We start from the raw sequence: 19,784 nt of genomic DNA on the forward strand, positions 1-19,784 counted from the left end.
ATCAAAAGAAAGAAGGTAGCTTGTGTAAGGTGGAGGAAGCAAGGGTCTAGCACAGCTTTAGAGAATGATAGGCTTGTTAGAAAGGAGATCAGAAATGGACTGAGGAGAGCCAGGAGGGGGCACAAGAAAGGCTTGGCAAGAAGGATTAGGGAGAACCCAAGGGCATTTTACTCATATGTGAGGAACAAGAGAATGATCAGGGAGAAGGTAGGGCCGATCAGGGATAGCATAGATAACTTGTGTGGGGGGCCTGAGCAGATAGGGGAAGCCCTAAATGAGTTTTTGTTCTGGTTTTCACTAAGGAAAGGGATCTTATTGTTACTGAGAGCTTTGAGGCACTGGGGAATAGGCTTGAACAGATCAAGATTGATGAAGTTGATCTGCTGGAAATTTTGGCAAATATCAAGATTTGTAAGACCCAAGAGCCATACCAGATTTTGTAGATTGGATTTGATTACTTACAGTGTGGAAACAGGCCCTTTGGCCCAACAAGTCCACACCGACCCTCCCGAAGAGCAACACACCCAGACCCATTACATTTACCCTTTCACCGAACACTATAGGCAATTTAGCATGACCAATTCACCTGACCTGCACATTTTTGGACTCTGGGAAGAAACCAAAGCACGTGGAGGAAACCCACACAGACGCGGGGAAAATGTGCAAACCCCACACAGACTGTTGCCTGAGGCGGGAATTGAACCCAGGTCTCTGGCGCTGTGAGGCAGCAGTGCTAACCACTGTGCACCATGCCGCCCATGGTATTCTAGGCTGCTCCGAGAAGCACGAAATGAGGTTACTAAGCTGCTTGCGAAGATATTTGCTTCCTCAATCTCTACAGAACTCAGACCGGAGAATTAGAGAGAAGCAAATCTTGTTCCTCTTTTCAAGATTGGGAGTAGGGAAATTCCTGGCAATTAGAGATCAGTCAGTCTTACATCTGTGGTCAGCAAGGGTTTGGAAAGAATTCTGAGGGATAGGATTTATGACTATTTGGAAAATCATAGTATAATTAAAGGCTGTCAGCATGGTTTTGTGAGGGGCAGGTCATGCCTCAGAAATCTTATTGAGTCCTTTGAGGAGTTGAGGAGACAGGTTGATGAAGGTCAAGCAGTGGATGTGGTGTACATGGACTTCAGCAGGGCATTTGATAAGCTTCCCCACAGTAGTCTCATTCATAAAGTCAGGAGGTATGGGACACAGGGAGATTTGGCTATCTGGATTCAGAATTGTATGGCTGACAGAAAGCAGAGAGTGGTTGTAGATGGAAAGTATTCTGCCTGGAGGTCAGTAGTGAGGTGTACCGCAGGGGTGTTTTCTTGGGCCTCTGCTCTTTATAGTTTTTATAAATGACTTGGATGAGGAGGTTGAGGGGTGGGTTAGTACATTTGCCGATGACACAATGGTTGGAGGTACTGTTGATAGTATTGAGGGATATTGCAGGCTGCAGCATAACATTGACAGGATGCAGAGCTGGCTGAGAATGGCAGATGGAGTTCAATCTGGATAAGTGCAAAGTGATGCATTTTGGAAGTTTGAACTTGAATGTTGAGTATAGGATTAAAGACAGGATTCTTGGCAGTGTGGAGAAACAGAGGGCTTTTTGTTTTTAAGCGCATAGATGCCTCCAAGTTGCCACCCATATGGAGAGAGTTGTTAAGAAAGCATATGGTGTTTTGGCTTTCATTAACAGGGGGATCAAGTTTAAGATCTGCGAGGTTTTTCTACAGCTCTACAAAACCCTGGTGAGACCACACTTGGAATATTGTGTCCAGTTCTGGTCGCCCTACTATAGGAAAGATATGGAGGCTTTGGAGAGGATGCAAAGAAGGTTTACCAGGATGCTGCCTGGACTGGAGGGCATGTCTTATGAAGAGAGTTTGACTAAGCTCTGACTTTTCTCTCTGGAGAGAAGGAGGAAGAGAGGAGACCTGATCGAGTTATACAAGATAATGAGAGGCATGGACAGAGTCGATAGCCAGAGACATTTCCCCAGGGCAGGATTGACTGCCACAAGGGGTCATAATTTTAAGGTGTTGGGAGGAAGGTATAAAGGAGACGTCAGAGGTAGGTTCTTTACACAGAGAGTTGTGAATGTATGGAATGCGTTGCCAGGGTGGTGATGGATGCAGAGTCAATAGAAACATTTAAGCGAATGGTGGAGATGTACATGGACAGCAGTGAATTAAGGGGTGTGTAAGTTAAGTTATTTTATTTTAGATTAGAAATAATCCTCGGCACAACACCATGGGCTGAAGGGCCTGTTCTGTGCTGTACTTTTCTATGTTATGTTACAAGTAATTCTTCCTCATCTCTGTTTGAAATGTGTGACCCGGTATTCTGAGATTATACCCTCGAGTCCGAGACAAGGTGAAACTACCTCTCTGCATCAACCCAACATCACCTCCTCAGTATCTTCTCACATTCTCCTAAACCCAGATGAATACAGAGCTGACCTACTCAGCATCTTTTCATAAGAATATCCCTCCATATCCAGGATCAACTGAGTGAACCTTCTCTGGACTGCCTCCAATGTCAGTGTATTTTCCCACAGATAAGGGGCCTACAACAGCCCACATTATTCCAGCTCTGGTCTAACTAATGCCTTGTATAGTTGTAGTAAACGTCTCCCTATTGTTATCCTCCATTCCTTTTGAAATAAAGGCCAACATTCCATTTTCCCTCCTTACTCCCTGCTGATCTTGGATGCTAGCTCTCGTTGATTCATGCACACTCTCTAATCCTCCCAGTCCCTCTGTGCTGGGCTGCCAAGCAGTCTTTCCTCTCATGGGAGGCAATGACCAAGTGGAATAATCACTAAATTATTAACCCAGAGACCTAGGGGATATTCTGAGACTCCATATTCAAATCCCTCCATGGAAAACATTGAAATTTGAATTCCTTAAAAACCTGGTATTAAACATCTGATGATGACCATGAAATGATTGCTCGGGAAACATCCATCTGGTTTACTGCCATCCTTACTGGTTTGGCCTACATGTGACTCCAGACCCACAGCAAAGGAGCCGATTCTTAACTGCACCCTGAGCAATTATGGATGGACAATAAATGCTGGCTTAGCCAGCAATGTTCACATCTTGAATGAAGAAAAAAAATGTATTCTTCCTGTTGAAGTACAAGACATTGTATTCCCCACAATATATTTCATCTGTCAACATTGTACCTACTCACTGAACCTGTCTATTGCTCTGTGCAGACTGTTTCATTCTCACCACTTGCCTTCCCATTTATTTTTGTGCCAACCATAAATTTTGCTGCAGTCGATTCACTTTCTCCATCTAGTCATTAACATTGATTGTCAATTATTGTGGCCCCAGCACTGAGCCCTGTGACACTCCACAAATGACAGATTGTTACCCTGAAAATGCCCCTTTTATCCCAACTCCTGTCATTGGTTAGTTAACCAATCCTCTGTCCATACTACCTCTAACACCAAGGACTCTCATCTTATTAAATACCCTCACATGTGGTACCTTATCAAAAATGATTTGAAAGTCCAAATACATGACATCGACTGGATCCCCGTTATCTATCCTGCTTCATACCTCATTAAAGAGTTCCAGTAAATTTGTCTGACATTGTGTATTCTTTGTGATGCCATAGTAACTCTGCTGATTCATGCTATACATTTTTACATACCATCGCCATCGTCATCATCATTGTCATTATTATTGTTGTTATTGCTGGGGGTGAGCTGCCTTCTTGAACCACTGCAGTCCATGTCCTGCAGGTAGACCCATAATACTCTTAGGGAGAGAATTCCAGAAGTTTGACCCAGTGACACTGAATGAACAGTGATATATTTTCAAGTCAATAAAGTGTGGTGCTTGGAGGGGATCTTGCAGAGGTGGTGTTCCCATGCATCTGCTGCCCTTGTCCTTCCAGATGGAAGTGAAAGTGGGTTTTGACAGCTACAGAAGAAAGTCATGTGTCTAAAATATCAATGAGATTCTCAACAGAGTTAAGAAATAAGATTTAACACATGGTTTATTTACTTATTTCAGTTTATGTTGATGGATTTTGTTTGAGCTGAATCAGTCACAAATACGGCTCAATGGCACAGTTTAACAAAGTGTTCTCTCTATTTAACTCAAAATTCCTACCACCCTGTCAGAATTTTTCAATACATTAGTACAGGGAATCTGTTCTTAAGAGAATGAATGTATCGTCATCTTTTTATTTAAAGGTGTCACTGGTGCAGTCCTTCTCCAGTCTCCGAGCCTGGAATGTGTCATCAAGGGTTACACTGCCCGGTTTCAGTGCACCATGAGGAACACCATAGTGACACACACTGATGTTCACTGGCACCGACTCTCCCCAGAACAAGTTATACAGTGGGTTTTAACACATCCAGGACAGACCCGCACACAATGGAGCCCAGCATTCACTGAGCGATTCCAGCATTTCAGAGACTCCTCCAGTAACAGCTTCATTCTGAGCATCACAAATGTCCAGCCCAGTGACACTAGGGTCTATTACTGCTCAGTCTGGGAAAGGATCTTTGGGAGAGGAAGCCTGCTCATTGTAAACAGCAAGTAGAGTTCACATGACAATCCACTCCACCAATAACCTCTTGCCCATTCAATGAATTGGAGATCAGTTTGTGATCAAGAAGATTGAGATGGTGATGGAGAGTGATCTTGGGAATGGATTCACTGTGGGTAGGAAGCTGAGCTCAGGTTCAATGTTGGTTGGGGGGAGTGAAAGGGGATATTTTGTGACAATGGGAGAAGGATTCTGTGGGAAATGTGGAGCTTTATCCTGGAGAATGAGTAATATTAATTCCATTCAACTCACAAGAGTGTCAGTGCCATCGGGCTGAAACAGCAGATTCAGGGATATTGCTCTGTGAGGTGCCACATCTGCAGGGGAATCTCCCAGGAACTGGGAATGAACCACAAAGCAAAGGGGCACATACATCTCTCTTCATTCCAGAGACAATTGGTTCAATCCAGGTTAAAGGGAACCACTTCACATCGAGCACAGGAAAAGGAGAGGGGATTGCTCTGCATGAGCTCCCACAGCTGAGACTGGGATTGAAGCTGAGATGTTGTCATTATTCTACATTATACTCCAGCCATTCAAACCACCTGACTGGGGATGAGTAATCATAATAGTCGTGTTGAATGTTGTTGACAGCCTTGCTACAGACCCCATCCTGGTTCAGGTAGGTCCTGGGGCTTTCTCTTTTACTTGTCCCATGGAGGAGGGTGGGCAGCCTATCGTAGATCAGATATAATGCAGAGAGATGTGAGGACACTCAGATTGGGTGGAAAAATAAGAACAGTGGTGACAATCTTATTTATAAGTTCAATTCTAACAAGTGTGCAGGAGCAGTCCAAGCTGGGAGTATACTGTTTCATTGAGAAAAGTCATGAAATGCATAAGAAGGATTCTGTAAAGTGCAGACAGAAAGCACTGATTTTACCCAATTCACATGAAATTGAAGAAATTCTGAGATGTCAGCACATTCTAACTTCTGATGTGATGTCCTTGCTGCACTGGGATGGTCTTGCTTTCAGGCATTTTTTCGACAAAGAGCAGGAATTATTTCTGCAGAGACGTGTTACTCTGTTGTAAATGAATGTATGTTTGAGATTAGTAGGATATAGTTTAATCTCAAATAGAAATGCAGTTGTTGATCACGTTTTCTGCTTGTTTCAAAAATCTGTCTTGCTGATAATAAATGTCATGTTTGAGGTCATGAATCAACCTGCTATTTTTTAACTTTGTATCAGAGGACAGAAAATACATAAAATGGCTGTAGTGTTGATTCAGTCACACATTTTGTATGGCTTGTAGTTAAATGGGGCTTGATTACTAGTGCATTCACCCCATTAGAGTCTAAACACTGATGTGAGGTGTATGGTTTCTGTCTAATTTTAATACAATTTAGCATGAGTTTGGATTCTGTACTAGTGACATGTAGGTTTTCGTCTTTGTGTGTATGAGAGGATTTAAAGATTACGATTACTGTATTTCTGGAATGATGCTTTTTTTTAAAGAAATCAATCTGACAGAAACAGTTCTTGGAGTGTGAATGGGAAATTGTTTGCATTGGGAGAGATTTTATGAGCAGAAAAAGTAAACATTGAAATGATTAGGATGCTTACAGGTTGATGGAATTGGATTGTTTTTCATTTCAGAGAGGCACATATTGTTTGGATAGCCAGATTTTTCTAGAATAGAGTCCTAGTGGGTGCTTCTCCTGATGAATGGTGATAGTTTTGAATTGTTAAAACTTAGGGAACTTCAGGATATGCAGCTTAACTTAAGGATTGCCCCCTGAAAATGTCACATTTATCCCAACTCCCTGCCATTGTTTAGTCAGTAAATCATCTGTCCTTACTACCTGCAACAAGGAGGACTCTATTCGTATTAAGTAGCTTAATGTGTGGTACCTTATCAAAAATATTTTGTAAATTCAGATGCATTATCGACTGGATTCCCCCTTATCTATCCTGCTTCTCACCTCATCAAAGCATTCCAATAAAGGTGTCTGGCATTATTTATCCTTCATGACACCATACGAGTCATTTCTAGATGGTCTGCTAATACCATCATCACCATCACCATTATCATCACGACTGAAACCATTACTATTATTATTATTATTATTATTATTAATTATTAATGTTGCTATCACTGATGGTGAGCTGCCTTCTTGAATTGCTGCAGTCCATGTATTGTAGGTAGATCCACAATACCCTGAGACAGGGAATTCCAGGATTTTGACCCAGTGACCATGAGGGATGACGGAGCTCTACAGAAGCCGGTATCTCATCACCAAGTCACCCTTTATTTACATGTGCAGAATCCTTGACACTGATCCATCTCCCTCAGAGCCAGCTCTCAGTGTGATCATGTGATGATGCTGCTCCTTTAGCAAGATTTGTTGTCCTTGGATTTTTTTTCAGGGACGTTGCAAAGTCGAGGCTTGGATGGGTTTTAGGGCCAGTTTCATTATCGCTAACAGTTACAGCCTCAAGCCAAAGGCTTTTATGTTTTAAAACATAAACACTAGTACAATGAAAGGGGAGTGGCCAGTTCTCCCAGCTCAGCTTTTTCTGGTTTGGTTTGGTTTTGGCAGTCTGGCTATTCACTGAAAGCAGTCAGGCAATTGTAAAACCAGCTGGACCCAAAGAAGCAGCTCCATGCTGATCCTGTCTCTGACGTCTCTCCTGTAAGACCCTGCATTTGGTTTTACCTTCTGTGCCTAGAGGTCTTTATGGGGATTGTTGCAAATATTTGGAACAGCATCATTACGTTGGGATAATCCGTTGGGTGTTCAGTTAGGATAAGTTATTCTATATTCTGTATTCTGTTTTTTTTGTGTTTCATTTGGTAATCTTGCAAATAAATTCTGTTTTGTTTAAAACTACGTGGTTCCACCAACTGCATTCCTCCTGGAATATCCATGTTCTACCTGCTTAAAACAACGAGCAAGGTTAGAGTCTGAGCCACTTTCTTGGAATGTTTTGAGGGGGTCTGGCCTGGTCCATAGAAGACTGGGAGCTTTTTGCAGGATTTGTTCTATCGTTCCGATTTGGGATTAGGGTTGTTGGATTCGAAGGCAGCGAGTGGTAGGTGTTAGTGTCTTTTGTTCCAGGTGTTGAATTCAGTTGATTTAAACCGTGCTTGGGATAGCAATGGCTCTTTCAGTCACTAAGAGTTTTCTAGGTTTGGAAGAAGTGATGTTGAGGGTTTTAAAAAATGTGGCGAAGGCCAAGCTGCTAGAATTAGCAGACAAGCTGGGGTTGGAGCTGTCTCCTTCCGTGAGGAAAGGAGAGATAATTACAGCAATAGTCCACCATTTACATTTGCTGGAAATGCCATCAGAATTTTAGGGATGGCTAAAATTTAATTGAAAATGAAACACTTTGAATACTGATTAAAAGCAGAGGAAATGAAAAAAAGAACGAATCACTTTCCTGAACAAAAAGAAAAAGGGAGTGAAAGAGAGAAAAGAGAGAGAGAGGAAGAGAGAGAGAAGACAGAGAAAAGGAGCGAGAAAGAGAGAGAAGAAGAGCAAGAAAGAGCAAGAGAAAAAGAGACAGAAAAGGAAAGAGAGGAAAGGAAAGGAAGAAAGAGAAGGAGTTTCAATTTAATTGGCACTTAGACGGGCAAGTCAGCTTTAACGGATGGAGCTGTAGGCTGAGGGTAAGCTGAGTGAGGATGAGCAAACCCATGGTAGCTAAAGGCCTGGTGAGAAATGTTTAAATATATTCAAGCTTTGTCTAAATTTGATGAGAAGGATGTGGAAGCCTTTTTTCATCTCATTTGAAAAAGTGGCTAAACAAATGCGATGGCTAGTGACCATGTGGGTTTTGTTGATCCAAACAAAACTTGTAGTTAGAGCTAGTCAGGTATTTGCATCACCATCAGAGGAGCTATCTGGGGCATAAGAGGAGGTGACGAAAGCCATCTTAGGTGCAGATGAGCTTGTGCCAGAAGCCTACAGGCAACGTCTCAGGAATGGAAGGAGGGAACATGCAAACAAAGTAATTTTGAGAAGCGGATAAGGGCATTAAAAACAGAGCAAAAGTATGACTCTCTTAGAGAGACAGGTATTTTGAAGGAGGTTAAAAATTCACTTCCTGATGTTGTGAGAACTCATGTAGAAGAACAGTGAGTTAAAACGACAAGAATAGCAGCTGAAATGGTTGATGATTATGAGTTGGTTCGTAAATCAAAGTTTTGCTTCCAAAATCAATTTTAATCCATGGGGGATAGAGATTGAACATAGAACATAGAACATAGAACAATACAGCACAGAACAGGCCCTTCGGCCCACGATGTTGTGCCGAACTTCTAACCTAGATTAAGTACCCATCCATGTACCTATCCAAATGCCGCTTAAAGGTCGCCAATGATTCCGACTCTACCACTCCCACAGGCAGCGCATTCCATGCCCCCACCACTCTCTGGGTAAAGAACCCACCCCTGACATCTCCCCTATACCTTCCACCCTTCACCTTAAATTTATGTCCCCTTGTAACACTCTGTTGTACCCGGGGAAAAAGTTTCTGACTGTCTACTCTATCTATTCCTCTGATCATCTTATAAACCTCTATCAAGTCACCCCTCATCCTTCGCCGTTCCAACGAGAAAAGGCCGAGAACTCTCAACCTATCCTCGTACGACTTCCTCTCCATTCCAGGCAACATCCTGGTAAATCTTCTCTGCACCCTCTCCAAAGCTTCCACATCTTTCCTAAAGTGAGGCGACCAGAACTGCACACAATACTCCAACTGTGGCCTAACCAAAGTCCTGTACAGCTGCAACATCACTTCACGACTCTTGAATTCAATCCCTCTGCTAATGAACGATAATACTCCATAGGCCTTCTTACAAACTCTATCCACCTGAGTGGCAACCTTCAAAGATCTATGTACATAGACCCCAAGATCCCTCTGTTCCTCCACCTAACTAAGAACCCTACCATTAACCCTGTATTCCGCATTCTTATTTGTTCTTCCAAAATGGACAACCTCACACTTGGCAGGGTTGAACTCCATCTGCCACTCCTCAGCCCAGCTCTGCATCATATCTAAGTCCCTCTGCAGCCGACAACAGCCCTCCTCACTGTCCACAACTCCACCTATCTTCGTATCATCTGCAAATTTACTGACCCACCCTTCGACTCCCTCATCTAAGTCATTAATAAAAATTACAAACAGCAGAGGACCCAGAACTGATCCCTGCGGAACTCCACTTGTAACTGGGCTCCAGGCTGAATATTTACCATCTACCACCACTCTCTGCCTTCGACCGGTTAGCCAGTTTTCTATCCAATTGGCCAAATTTCCCTCTATCCCATGCCTCCTGACTTTCCGCATAAGCCTACCATGGGGAACCTTATCAAATGCCTTACTAAAATCCATGTACACTACATCCACTGCTCTTCCCTCATCCACATGCTTGGTCACCTCCTCGAAGAATTCAATAAGACTTGTAAGGCAAGACCTACCCTTCACAAATCCGTGCTGGCTGTCCCTAATCAAGCAGTGTCTTTCCAGATACTCATAAATCCTATCCCTCAGTACCCTTTCCATTACTTTGCCTACCACAGAAGTAAGACTAACAGGCCTGTAATTCCCAGGGTTATCCCTATTCCCTTTTTTGAACAGGGGCACAACATTCGCTACTCTCCAGTCCCCTGGTACCACCCCCGTTGCCAGTGAAGACGAGAAGATCATTGCCAACGGTACTGCAATTTCCTCTCTTGCTTCCCACATAATCCTAGGATATATCCCGTCAGGCCCGGGGGACTTGTCTATCCTCAAGTTGTTCAAAATGTCCAACACATCTTCCTTCCCAACAGGTATCTCTTCTAGCTTACCAGTCCATTTCACACTCTCCTCTTCTACAATACGGTCCCTCTCGTTCGTAAATACTGAAGAGAAGTACTTGTTCAAGACCTCTCCTATCTCTTCCGACTCAATACACAGTCTCCCACTACTGTCCTTGATCGGACCTACCCTCGTTCTCGTCATTCTCATGTTTCTCACATACGCATAAAATGCCTTGGGGTTATCCTTGATCCTATCCGCCAACGATTTTTCATGCCCTCTCTTAGCTCTCCTAATCCCTTTCTTCAGGTCCCTTCTGGCTATCCTGTATCCCTCCACTGCTCTGTCTGAATCCTGTTTCCTCAACCTTATGTAAGCCTCCTTCTTCCTCTTTACCAGACATTCAACCTCTCTCGTCAACCAAGGCTCCCTCACACGACCATTTCTTTCCTGCCTGATAGGTACATACATATCATGGACACGTCGTATCTGCTCTTTGAAAAAGTTCCACATTTCCACCACATCCTTCCCTGACAGCCTATGCTCCCAACGTATGCTCCTCAAATCCTGCCTTACAGCATAGTAATTTCCCTTCCCCCAATTATAAAATCTACCTTGTTGTGCGCACCTATCTCTCTCCATAACCAAGGTGAAAGTCACAGAATTGTGGTCACCATCACCAAAATGTTCACCCACTAACAAGCCCACCACTTGTCCCGGTTCATTACCGAGTACCAAATCCAATATGGCCTCCCCTCTGTTTGGACAATCTACATACTGCGTTAGAAAAGCTTCCTGGACACACTGCACAAACACCGCCCCATCCAATCTACTTGATCTAAAGAGCTTCCAATCAATATTTGGGAAGTTGAAGTCGCCCATGACTACGACCCTGTGGCTTCTGCACCTTTCCAAAATCTGTTTCCCAATCTGTTTCTCCACATCTCTGCTGCTATTGGGGGGCCTATAGTAAACACCCAACAAGGTGACTGCACCTTTCCTATTTCTGACTTCAGCCCATACTACCTCCAGAGGCAGATCCCCCTCAAACTTCCTTTCTGCAGCCGTTATACCATTTCTAATTAGCAATGCCACCCCCCCTCCTTTTTTCCCACCCTCCCTAATCTTACTGAAACACCTGTAACCAGGAACCTCCAACAGCCATTCCTGTCCCACATCTATCCACGTTTCCGTGATGGCCACAACATCGTAGTCCCAGGTACCGATCCACGCCTTAAGTTCACCCACCTTATTTCTGATACTCCTTGCGTTGAAGTATACGCATTTGAGCCCATCTCTGTGTCCGCAAGTAGTCCCTGTCAGTGCTACATTCTCCACAGCCTCCCTACAGTCTTGGGCATCCTGACAAACAGCTAACCTACTTGCTGGACTACAAGTCCGGATCCCATCCCCCTGCCAAATTAGTTTAAACCCCCCCGAAGAGTGCTAGCAAACCTACCCCCCAGGATATTGGTGCCCTTCTGGTTCAGGTGCAACCCGTCCTGTTTGTACAGGTCCCACCTTCCCCAGAATGCAGTCCAATTGTCCAAATATCTGAAGCCCTCCCTCCTACACCAGCCTTGCAGCCACGTGTTCAACTGCACTCTCTCCCTATTCTTTGCCTCACTGTCACGTGGCACCGGCAACAACCCAGAGATGACGACTCTGTCTGTCCTAGCTTTTAGCTTCCAGCCTAACTCCTTGAGCTCTTGAATGACCTCCCCACCCCTCTTCCTACCTATGTCGTTGGTGCCAATGTGCACCACGACTTCTGGCTGCACACCCTCCCCCTTAAGGATTCTGAAGACACGGTCTGAGACGTCTCGGACCCTAGCACCCGGGAGGCAACAAACCATCCGTGAGTCTCGCCCATGTCCACAGAACCGCCTGTTCGTCCCTCTAACTAGAGAGTCCCCTATAACTAGCGCTCTCCTCCTCTCCCCCTTTCCCTTCTGAGTCTCAGAGCCACAGACCCCTTCACTGCAGCTTACACCTGCAACGCTGTCCCCCCCAACAGTTTCCAAAGCTGTATATTTATTTTTTAGGGGAACGACCACAGGGGAACCCTGCACTGCCTGCTTCTTCCCCTTCCCACCTCTAACTGTTACCCAGCTACCTCTGTTCTCCGGCGTAACTATGTCCCTGTAGCTTCTATCAATCACCCTCTCAGCCTCTCGAATAATCCTCAGTTCATCCAACTCCAGTTCCAGTTCCCTAACTCGTTCGGTGAGGATCAGGATCTGACTGCATTTCCTGCAGACGAAGTCGGCAGGAGTATCGGTGGTCACCCCTACCTCAAACATCCTGCAGGAGGAACATTTCACCGCCTGCGCTGCCATGACTGTACACTTTCTCCAAAAACAAGAACACTGAGTCAATAACACTGAGTCACTTACCTGGGGTGTAGAACACACCCACTCAAATACTAATCACTTACCTTCCCGCCCAGCTATGCGCTCCAACCTCACTTCCGCTGCTCCCACTCAAATGACCGTTGGTGATTAAAGGGTGAGTATTTATACTCACAGTTCTCCTTCCCGGCTGCCCCTCTGTTTGCCGTCACTTCCTCTGCTGTTCCCGCTCTTTTTGTGAAGAGAGAATAAAAAACACCGCTGCCCGCTACAGGTAAGTAATTTTGAAACAAACTGTTTTACCTTAGCTGTAGTCTCCCGGGTTCGCCTTTACTCGGCCGCTGCTCCCACTCAAAAAATTGGGGAAAAGAGCAATCCTTACTTGGAAAGGGAAAGGTAGATCTTGGTGATGATCATAAGGATAACTTGCCACAGCTTAAAAAGGAAATCCTTGAACAGGAAAGAGAAGTTAAAAAGCTTCAGTGTTTTCACTGCAATAAAATAGGCCACATGAAATCACAGTGTTGGTGAGTTAGGAAAGACACTGGGGAGCCAGATATAGGAAAACAGGATAAGCCAGTGACTTTTGTTGGCGTGGTAATGGAAAACACAATGGAGACTAGAAAGCTACATCAGAATGTACAAGCTGTTGGAGGTTGGTTAAGGAGGAAGTGCCAGATCTTCTTAAACCAGAAACCTGTGAAGGTAAAATTTACCTGCATAGGCTAGGAGCAGCAGGTAAAGAGGTTACAATATTAAGAGACACAGGGTGGTCTCAATCTGTGGTGCTGAAAAATGAGGAGATGTGTACTTCTGGTGGACTATTGCTAGAAAAGGTGCTAGAACCAGGACTTCAAGGGGAGACAAGAAGTGTTGAATTATGCAAGGTGAGCTTCGAGTGCCCAGTGAAGAATAGAGAAGTCATGGAATGAATACTGGACAAACTCTTAGTTCTAGGAATGCAATTTATCCTTGCTAATGATACAGCTGGGTCACAGGTAGGAGTGCTACCTTCGGTGATTGGACAGACAGTGGAAGACACATACCCTGGGATTTTTCCTGACTATGTGGAAATGAGGTCACAAAGTCACCAGTTGAAACAGGGAGAGCAAAGAGTACTAATAAGAAAGTTGAAGTGGAATGAGTAGAGACCCTGTTATTTTGGATGGTTGACACAAACCGAGAACAGATAGATGATAATGCAGACATCTTTATCTCAGGTAGATTAACTGAGTTACTGCAGAAAAAGGAAAATTTACAGCAATTGTATCAAAAGGCATAAACAGAAAAAGAATCCAAATGTATCCCTAAATGTTATTAACTTAAAAACAATGTCTTAATGAGGATATGGAGTCCATCACAAGCCCAGGAGAAATGGGCAGAAGTTCATCAAGTCATTTTGCCAATGGTTTATCTGACCTGGTCCATAATAAGCAGAACCTCAGACACTCCTGTTCTTAGCTGTCAGTCAGGGGTCCCTGATTGGACCGGGTTAACAGTCCCAATCAGGGAACTCCTGTTCTATGGCACCTACCTGGCAGACCACATTACAGTCATTACAAAGAAACAATGATATATTCCAAGGCAGGATAATGAGTGATTTGAAGGGAAACATGCAGTGGGTAGTGTTCCTTTATATCTGCTGCCCTTGTCCTTCTTGATAGAAGTGAACATGAGTTTTGAAACTGCTGCAGAAAATGGTGGTGCGTCCAAAATGCTGATCAGATTCTGGCAAGAATTGAGAAATATTATTTAACACACTGTTTATTTAATTATTTATGTTTATGGAGTTTTTTTATCTGAATCAGTCACAGATGCATCACAATCGTTCAGTGTAACAATGTGTTCTCTATGTTTAACTGAAGGCTCCTACTATCCTGTCAGGTTGTTTCATTACGGCAGTATGGAAAATCTGCTCTTGTGGGAATAAACTGATTGTCATAATATGCTTTAAAGGTATCACTGGTCCAATCCTTCTCCAATCTCCGAGCCTGGAAGATGTCACTGAGGGTCACAATATTCGGTTACAGTGCACCATGAGGAACACCGCAGTGACACACCCCGACTGTCCCCAGAGCAAATTATGGAGCTGGTTTTAACACATCCAGGAAGTGGGCCCACACAATGGAGCCCAGGATTCACTGAACGATTCCAGCCTTGCAGAGACTCCTCCAGTAACCGCTTCCTTCTGAGCTTCACAAACGTGCAGCCCAGTGACACTGGAGTATATTACTATTCAGTGCGGGGTCATTTCTATGGGAGAGGAAGCCAGCTCAATGTCACCAGTAAGTAGAGTTTACATGACAATCTCCTCCTGCAATAACCTCGTGCCCAATGAATGAATTGGAGATCAGTTTGTGATCAAGAAGATTGAGAAGGTGATGGACAGTGATCTCAGGAATGGATTCTCTGTGGGGAGGAAGCTGAGCTCAGGTTCAGTAATTTATTTAATTGTTTTGTGAGATGTGGGTGTCACTGGCTGAGCCAGCATTTATTGCCCATCTTTAATTGCCCTTGAGAAGGTAGTGCTGAGGTGCCTTCTTGAACCACTGCAGTGACCCATTGGTTGTCATTCCTGGGTTTAGGTCGGGCTCCTGCACAATCTACTAAGACCCTGCTAAACGGTTCTTCAAAAGCTCTGATCGGGATTAAAGGTGAAGCTTTAATTGACGGTTGGGAATTCCCCAAGTCCTGACATGGACTAGCTCGTATCTTAAAATGTAACATCTTTATATAATCCTGACAAATAAAAATGTTTTAATACTTTAGAGTGCGGTCTCCTCATCCGTAAATGGCCTGCCATTGGAATTTCACGAGCTAGTTTGTAAAATTTCGTTCTGGTCCTCAGATGGAGTGCCCACCTGATGGACAATTATCCATTGCTCATCACTTGGGATTTGGGATGGTCTCAATTTCCTCATTAATACTTTGTCTTTCAAACAATAACACTCAGAGACTATTTCTAATTCCATTTCTGAGGATAAAAAAAAAACAGAAATTGCTGGAAAATCTCAGCAAATCTGACAGCATCTGTGGGGAGAAATCAGAATTAATGTCGTGAGTCCAGTGACCCTTGTATAGAATGAATGACAATGAGGAAAATGATGGGTTCTGTACAGAAGAAGAAAGGGTGGGAGGAGGGTGAGGGTAAATGATAGATGGAGATAGAGTCCAGTGTGAGAGAAAAACTGTTGAACAGACAAAGGAGTGTGTTATGGTCAGTCTGGGGGAATGAGCAGCTACTGATGGGAACAGTTACTGGCTGACAATGGGTTGTGTGTAGTAGCTGCCTGAGTAATGACAAGGCCTGGTGTATGGGGAGGGAGAAAGCATCCTGGACGAGCTCCCCATCTGATACTTACATCTGTCCTTATACTGCAGTAACAAACCTTTCAACTGTGTTCTTTGCTCATGAGACAGCTAGTTTACTCACTTATCCCACTCCTCAAGGTTACACCATCTGGATTTGATTCTTCACTCTGCGGGGCAGTAACTAACACCTGTTTCTCCAGTTCTTTCTCTCTAGTATAATACGGTTTCAACATGTTCACATGACATACCCAATACCTTTTTTTTTCTATTTGGCACCTTTATTAGTTCACCTGACTCAACTTTTTCTCAATTTGATAGGAACTACTAAACCTGGTTTTGAAGGGATCCCCTAGTACTAGTAACGGTATTGACATATTATCCCCTCGGGAAAACATCCAAATCTCAGAGTTTTTATCTGCTACCTTTTTCATTCTACACTGAGCCCTCTTTAGGTGCTGTTTAGCCAACTCGCCGACCCAATTTAGACTCTCCCTCACCTCAGAATCTACGATAAAATACGTAATCTCAGTGTGAGATCTCTGACTTTGGTCCTGTCAATTTTTCTTTAATTAATTTCAAAGGGCTTCTCACTTCATGCTTGAATATTGACTCAAAGGGAGTGAACTGAGTAGACTCATTTGGGGCATCTTTAATGGTAAACAATATGAATGGGATACCTTTATCCCAAACATTTGTGTAATCCTGACTGTATGCTGTCAACAAGGTCTGATGCCACCTTTCTAAAGCTCCCTGGGACTCAGGATGATACATACTTGATTTAAAGTGCAGTATGCCCAAGTATACCTCTTTAAACAGCCTAGCAGTAAAATTTGACCCTTGGTCTGACCGAATCTCTTTGGGTAGCCCATACTGTGTGAAGAAAGCTATTAACTCCTCCTTTTGCCTTGATACTCTGTAATGGTTAGATTCCCTACAGTATGGAAACAGGCCTTTCAGCCCAACAAGTCCACCCCAACCCTTTGAAGAATAACCCACTCAGACCCATTCCCTACCCTATATTTATCCCTGACTAATGTATCTAACACTATGGGGAATTGTGCATCACCAATTCACCTGACCTGCACATCTTTGGATTGTGGAAGGAAACCGGAACATGCGGAGGAAACCCATGCAGACATGGGGAGAATGTGCAAACTGCACACAGACAGTCGCCCAAGGCTGGAATCGAACCTGGGTCCCTGGAGCGGTGAGGCTACCGTGTTGCCCCAATAATGGAATTGCCTCTGGAAATCTGGTAGACACATCCATTACGGTTAACTATTACTGGTTCTCACTTTTAGTAGTAGGGGACTGACACAATCAATTACAACCTGCGCGAAAGTTTCTTCAAATGCGGGAATTGGCAACAAAGGGGCTGGTTTTATTACTGCCTGTGGCTTACCTACCATTTGCCACATATGACACGTCGGCAAAAGTTAACCACATCCTTGTGCATTCCAGGCCAATAAAAATGCTTTTGTACCTTAGCCCAAGTCTTTCATACCCCTTGATGACCTCCAACAGGTAGTTCATGTGCTACCCGTAACACTTCCTGTCTGTACGCGACCAGCAACACAATCTGGTGCACTTCAGCCCATTTCTCCTCTGCACTAACTTACCCTGGTCTCTATTTCCATCCTAGGATTCTATCTTTCAGATTATAACCCTCTGGAATATTCTCTGCCTCCTTTTTGGAGTACACATCTACATACATAACTTTTAACATCTTGTCATGTTAATGTAAGTCCATTAGCCTTTCAGGACTAAACACTTATGTCTGACTCTGCCTGTTCAGGTCTTTTCTGCACTATTACATCAAACAGGATGCCCGCTAACTGAACCTCAATTCCTTCATCTTTATCTTTAGTTTTTGCTCCATGCTGTGAGTTATGATAGTGGGATCTGGTTACCATACAGTCTGGGAAAATACCAGGCTATTTCTTGCTTAAATCTTCAGTTTCTTGGTCCTCCTTGGGCTTCTCCACAACAAGAGTTGTCACTCCCATCTTGGATCCTGCCAAATAATTCCCAAGAACAAACTGATTTCCTGGAACTGACACTCTGTCAATCACTTCCACTGTAACATCTCCCAGTCTTGGGTTGGCACTCTAACCTGATCTTACACAAGGGAACACTAAATTTCTGTCCATCTATCCTACAAATTACCGTACTCCCGGGTACGAGATCAGAAAGAGTGCAAATTCGCTCATCTTTCACTATCAGCAACTGGTTTGATCCTGTATGTCTCAAAATTATGGCTTCTTGTCCTCTCCCTGTTCTTTCTGAGTAAACTTTACCCACAGAGGTGAATTCTTTGTTGAGAGCAACCTCTGCCTAGGCTGTGCACTCTCCTGCAGCTCCTCAGCTCTTCTTGTGGTCTCCATTACTACCTTCACAAAAGCAGAAATTGATGTTTGCAAATGCTGGAGGTTAGAGTCAAGAATTTGGTGCTGGAAAAGCTCAGGAGGTCAGGCAGCATCTGAGGAGCTGGTGAATCAACATTTTGGATATTAGCTCTTCATTAGGGTTTAAGTCCAAAGCGTCAATTCTCCTGCTCCCCGGATGCTGCCTGACCTGCTGTGTCTTTCCAGCACTACATTTGCGTTTGGGCGGGGGGGGGAGCAGATAGCGAAAGAGGTGGAGCCTACAGGGAAGGTAAGTGTTTCTATAAAGATCCTACCTTTGCGTCCCAGCGGCCTTATCAAGTTTGGATGGCGGGAGCAGACAGTCGAAGAAGCTGAGCCTGCTGGGAAGGTAAGTGATTGTTTTTCAAGTGGGTGAGATCTAAGCCTGAGACCCGACACCATAGGGCTCCCCTCCCACACACCTCCTCTAACTTCATTATGACTCTGTATACTCGGTAAGTTTTTTTAGGTTTTCTTCTTTTTCTCTTCCTTGTTTAGTCCTGTGAGGGCTTTCAGATTAGTGGGGCATGGCTGTTACGGCAGTTGCATGTTCCTCCTGCAGAATGTGAAAATGGTGAGAGATACTACACATGTCTCTGTCAACCACATCTACGGGAAGTGCACCCAACTCCAGCTCCTTGAAAATCGAGTTAGAGAACAGGAGCTGGAGTTGGATGAACTGCAGATCATCCAGGAGGCTGAGGGAGAAATTGAGAGGATGTACAGGGAGGTAGTCACTCCCCAGACACAGGATAAGCACAGTCGGGGGAGGAAAGGGAACCAACAGACAGAGTAAGGATCTCCTGTGGCCATTCCCTCAGCAGTAAGTATACTGTTTTGGATGTTGCTGGTGGGGACGCCCTAACAGGAGAAAGCCATAGTTGTCAGTTCTCTGGCACTGTGCCTGGCAGTGTGGCTCAAAAGGGAAGGAGCAGAATAGAAAAGCGCTAGTGGTAAGCGAATCAATAGTCAGACGGATTGACAGGAGATTTTGTAGTCAGGAACGGGACTTCCGGAAGGTATGTTGTCTCCCTGGTGCCAGGGTCCGGGATGTCGCCGATCGGGTTTACAAGATTCTGAAGGGGAAGGGTGAGCAGCCAGAAATTGTGGTACATATTGGCACCAATGATATAGCCAGGAAAGGGATTGAGGATCTGAAAATTGCCTACAGAGAGCTAGGTTGGAAGCTGAAGAGCAGGATAAGTAGAGTAGTGATCTTGGGTTTGCTAGCGGTGCCACGAGACAGTGAGGTGAGGAACAGGCAGCGAGTGCAGCTTAACACGTGGCTGTGAGGCTGGTGCAGGATGTAGGACTTCAGATACTTAGACCATTGGGATTCATTCTGGGGAAGGTGGGACCTGTACATGAAGGACAGTTTGCACCTGAACTGGAGGGGCACAATT

The 19,784-nt window shown here is 44.3% G+C and overlaps 1 protein-coding gene across 1 annotated transcript in view; it reads left to right on the plus strand.

Annotated features, from left to right (window-relative positions):
• Positions 1 to 19,784, plus strand: part of LOC148148893 (immunoglobulin superfamily member 3-like) — a 108,573-nt gene that overhangs the window by 71,386 nt on the left and 17,403 nt on the right. The window contains 3 exon segments of the mRNA XM_087991033.1: positions 4,208 to 4,552; positions 14,621 to 14,728; positions 14,731 to 14,949. Of these exon segments, the coding sequence (XP_087847159.1) occupies positions 4,208 to 4,552; positions 14,621 to 14,728; positions 14,731 to 14,949 (672 nt within the window).

Source organism: Chiloscyllium plagiosum, unplaced genomic scaffold (assembly GCF_037043375.1).
Source record: "Chiloscyllium plagiosum isolate Xiang-an unplaced genomic scaffold, Cpla_swu_hap1 HiC_scaffold_10, whole genome shotgun sequence".
Taxonomy (NCBI): Eukaryota; Metazoa; Chordata; class Chondrichthyes; order Orectolobiformes; family Hemiscylliidae; genus Chiloscyllium; species Chiloscyllium plagiosum.